The 4,786-nt window shown below is 33.6% G+C and overlaps 1 protein-coding gene across 1 annotated transcript; it reads right to left on the reverse strand.

Moving 5' to 3' along the window:
• Nucleotides 1-993: 993 nt before the first annotated feature.
• On the reverse strand, nt 994-3,665 carry LOC133784639 (receptor-like protein EIX2). Its single transcript, XM_062223929.1, has 2 exons — nt 1,072-3,665; nt 994-1,030 (listed from the first exon to the last, which is right to left on the reverse strand). The coding sequence occupies exons 1-2, from the start codon at nt 3,663-3,665 to the stop codon at nt 994-996; spliced, it is 2,631 nt and encodes an 876-aa protein (XP_062079913.1).
• Nucleotides 3,666-4,786: the final 1,121 nt, after the last annotated feature.

Raw genomic sequence — 4,786 nt, forward strand, 5'->3', positions numbered from 1 at the left:
TTGTAGTAGAACATAGCTGTTGAATGCAACTTTTCAGTTTATCATTGATATATATATATACAACATAGTGATTTAATATAGCAAGTCACCAACAGGTAAATATTTTTTCTAAACTAATTTCGAATTTAGTTTTTTTTTTGTCCTAATTAATTTTATTTCCAGCCAATAAGAGACCCTTGTTATATTTAGAAATTAACATGTATTTGAAAAATGAAAAGTTTAAAATATTAAATTTTCATAATAAATATACGTATTTCATCAAATAAGCCTTCCAAAATTTTGAAAAAATCAAAATTTATTTTTAGAAATATTAATTAACAACTATAAATATGAATGATTGATCAATAGTTAATATTAAAGTAATCAATCAGGACAGGACAGCAGTAACCAGCACCCATTCTATGAAACTTATAATGTAGCATAATGGAAAAACTTCACACTGAGACATATTACTATTTCAACTCTGAACACTTCAAACCATCTTAAAGCCGCTAGCTCCACCTCATTTGATGTAAGACCAACACCATTGCCCACGATGAACAAGTTCTTTATTAATTCACTAAAACTCCAATAAAAAAATATCAAATCAGAAAAAAATAATATATACTGAAGGAAAAATAATAAAAAGTTTACAAGGATTGCAATTGAGAATTAATACCTTATTTTCTGTTAGCTAGAAAACCTGCTCTTCACCTTAACTGCTTTGACAAAAAATGGTGTCATCCATGTAGAACCAATTTCACTTTATTTAAGAATTGGAAAAAGGCTAGTTTCCAAGAAATATTGAACAAAAAATAACCAGAAACTCCAGCGAAACCAATTCCAAATCCAGCTCCAAATCCCATTTGAAGCCATGGCATGTCAAACCATTCTTTATTACCACCATTAACAACACTGTCATTAATGTTAGTTGAATGATGTGAGTTACTTTCGGAGCATGAGTTTGGTAGAGGATTACCACAAAGTCCAATGTTTCCGATGAATGAAGAAGCATTAAAGGTTAGCAGTTGAGTGGTCGTAGGGATTCTTCCTGAGAATTTGTTATTTGACAAATCCAGGTTTTCCAAAAACGATAGCTTCTCGAAGCTTGTGGGAATTGTACCTGAAAGATTGTTGTTGGAGAAATCCAGTGCTTGTAGGTTGCTCATCTTACCAATCTCCCTTGGAATCGGTCCATATAAATGGTTCCTTGATAAGTTTAGTTGAACCAATTCAACCAGACTTGTCAGTTCTTCAGGTATTTGACCAGAGAGTTTATTGCTTGACAGATCGATGAGTTTCAATAACTGCAAAATTTTCTGAAACTGGTAATATTTTCCTTTCCACATAATTTTTGTTTGCGCTATTTCATTAAAATTATAGACCATTGTACCAGACCTCCTCTCGATAACAACCCAATGGGTAAACACCATCTTTTGAGTACTATTATCCATCATATGAGTAAAATTGTTTATGCACGAAGGAATATCTCCAGAGAGATCATTCATTGAAAGGTCTAAAATTTGAATGGAACGAATGTGGCATAAATTTGATGGTATACTTCCATAAAATTTATTTGATTTAAGGCCAAGGATGATCAAATTTCTAAGTCCTTCCCCCATCCATGTTGGTATTTCTCCTTCCAACGAATTCTCCTCCAAATCAAGAAACTGAAGATTTGCACAATTCTTCATTGACGAAGGTAAAGCTCCCGATAAGTTGTTGTGCCTCAGATTTAAATACTGAATTTTATTCAAAAAGCCCATTGAGCTTGGGATCCCTCCAGACAAATTGTTGTCGTTTAAGATGAGAAACTCCAAAGACTTCAAGTTCCCCCAACAATCAGGGATGCTTCCGAATAACAAGTTATTAGAAACATCAAGATGTTCTGTTTTGTCGGACACTGCTTGACAAACAAAATCTTTGATAGTAACAAAGTGATTATCAGAGAGATATAACTCGTGCACACTAGACAGATAGTGTGGGATTGAGCCATGAATTTGATTATCCTGTAGTTTTAGAACCATCAATTTGGAAGCATGGTTGGAAAACCAATCAGGAATAACATCATCAATTTCGGTGCGTGAAATATCAAGAATAGAAATATTTGTTTGGTTTCGAAGCCATCTGGGAAACTGAGGACCTAACTTGCAGGACATCAACTTAACGGAGAGTAGGTCGAAGGGTGGAACCCAAGCGGGATCGAATTTCACTGTTAACATGTTCCGAGATAAGTATAGTTCCTTTAGATTGGAAAGTTTACGGAAGTGAACTTCTGAGACAAGGCCAGAGAAATAGTTATCAGAGAAATCTAAATCCTCGAGATATTGGAGCTCACCAATACTTTCAGGTATAGTGCCATTGAACCTGTTATTATTGGCAAGCAATACTCTAAGGTCTGACAACACTGAAAGATTGGTCAGTATGGGTCCTTCAAGTTGGTTGTGAAAGATGCTTAAATATTGTAGACGGGTCGGAAATGTATTTGAATCATCAGGAAAAGAACCTCTCAGGTTGTTCTTACTCAGATCCATAATATACAATGAGTTTCTAGCACAGCCGTTGAGGCTTTTAAAAACATCATCGAGTGTTGTGTTGAACTTGTTGATTTCCAACCTTAGAAATTTAAGACTGCAGAGATTCCCCAACGATTTTGGTATTCCACCTTCGAATTCATTGGCCGACAAAGCAATTTTCTTGAGATATCTCATGTTTTCAAAAGAATTTGGAAGAGTTCCTTTAATGTGACTATCAGATAGTGAAAGATTAACGAGACTGGTGCTGATATTGAGCATCCAAGGAACTGTTGTGGGGTGTACGGAACTCTTCACAATGAAAAGATCTGTGAGAGAATTAGAGGATGAATTGGAATGCGAAAGAGATGAGATATCTACTTGTGGTAATACACAATTAGACAATGCCAAAAGTGATAGGGAGGAGGCTGTTTTAAATGATTGAAACCAATTTGTGGCTCTGGTAAAATCAGTATTTCCAAGTGCAAAGTATTGAAGAGAGTTGAGATGAGAAAGCCATTCAATACTATTACCAATCAACTGACCATAGCCAGGGGCATTGTAAAGATTGAGGTACTTTAACCTCGTCAGATTCCCAAGTTGGGAAGGAATGATTCCAACAAAGAGATTATATGAAAGGTCGAGATATGTGAGTCTAGACAAAGAGCCAATGAACTCGGGAATGTTAGTAAAATTATTGTTATAAAGATTGAGGTACTTTAACCTCGTCAGATTCCCAAGTTGGGAAGGAATGATTCCAGCAAAGAGATTATCTGAAAGGTCGAGATATGTGAGTCTAGACAAAGAGCCAATGAACTCGGGAATGTTAGTGAAATTATTGCTACTAAGATCCAAGTAGCTCAAATGTTGTAACTCAGCCAATGAAGAACTGATTTGACCACTCAATATTTGTTCATTATATTGAGCAGGAAGATCAAGAGCAATAATATGATGAGTTGAGTTATCACACCTGATTCCTCTCCAAGTGCAACAATCTCCGCCGGTGCTTGCCCAGGATGATAGAACGTTGTATTCGTCGACAAGGCCTTGCTTAAAGCCTACAAGGGCTTCTCTCTCCTTCTCTATGCATTGTCCATCAACACTGCTGCTCGTACTCCATACATGACACGTGGCTACGACAAACAAAAGAACGAAAACTCTGATCATCGTCATCATGTTAAGCAATTAATTGGTTTAGTGCAAATTTAACTGCCATATAAATATATATATATATACATATAAAATTTGGGGACCACACGATTGACGTCTCATTATCTTTGGACGACTAATTATTAGTCTTATTGAAAAGTAAACACCTTTATTGTGTGGCTAATCTGTTACGTACAATCTCTATCCAGAAACGTAGCAGTTACTCCATATATATATATGGAGTTTGATTGTGTTTGATGTTAGAGATAATTTAGATTTTACATTAATAAACATATATACATATATATTAAGTATTTGTTTGTGAATTAAACTGAAAATAAAATGATAATTATAAAATTCTAATATGAATTTATTAGGTATTTATAATCCTAATTTGAATAGTAGGGAAATACAAAATTTAAGCTATATTAAATTTGTTTAAAAATTTGTGGAATACAAATTTGAGTATTTTTTAATAGGCATTTAAACTCTAGTAATTAATAAATATATAAATATTTTTAACATATATATGTATACAAACATTTTTAAATAATTATCATAGTAAATATCTTAAAAAATAGCTTATTTTAATTTGTTTAATTGTTTGTTTATATAATTTTATCTCAGTTTAAGTCATGTTTACAATCTACCGTTAAATATAAGAATATTCAGTTAAAGTTAACGAAAAAAAATAAAAATTGTTAAAACAAAAAATTTCTGATATCTACACAAAATTTTTATATAGAAGAGATATTACTATCTCCATCAAAAGTGAATTGCAGACGCAATTAATCTGTGCATAAATTTATTGGATTGGATGTTAGATGGTAGATGGTATGTAGTATATTAAATTTAATTTGAAGATTGGCATTTTAAATTTATATTTTGATAATGTTACCTTAAAACACTTGTTCAAATAATATGACTCAAAACGTGTGGGGCGTCCTCCAAGCTCTTGTCACCTTCAAGCAGGGCCTTGTTGATCTAGCCTTCCAAGTCGATGATCTAACACACCTTCAAAAGCATGTCACATTTCACAAACACTCTAAAGCACGACATGCTCCATTCAGTTGGAGCCTTCTTCGAACTCTATTTTGATGTCTGTGTTTAGACTGAACAAGTCCCCCTTCTTCGAAAATTTTTGT

Source organism: Humulus lupulus, chromosome 6, assembly GCF_963169125.1.
Source record: "Humulus lupulus chromosome 6, drHumLupu1.1, whole genome shotgun sequence".
NCBI classification, from domain to species: Eukaryota; Viridiplantae; Streptophyta; class Magnoliopsida; order Rosales; family Cannabaceae; genus Humulus; species Humulus lupulus.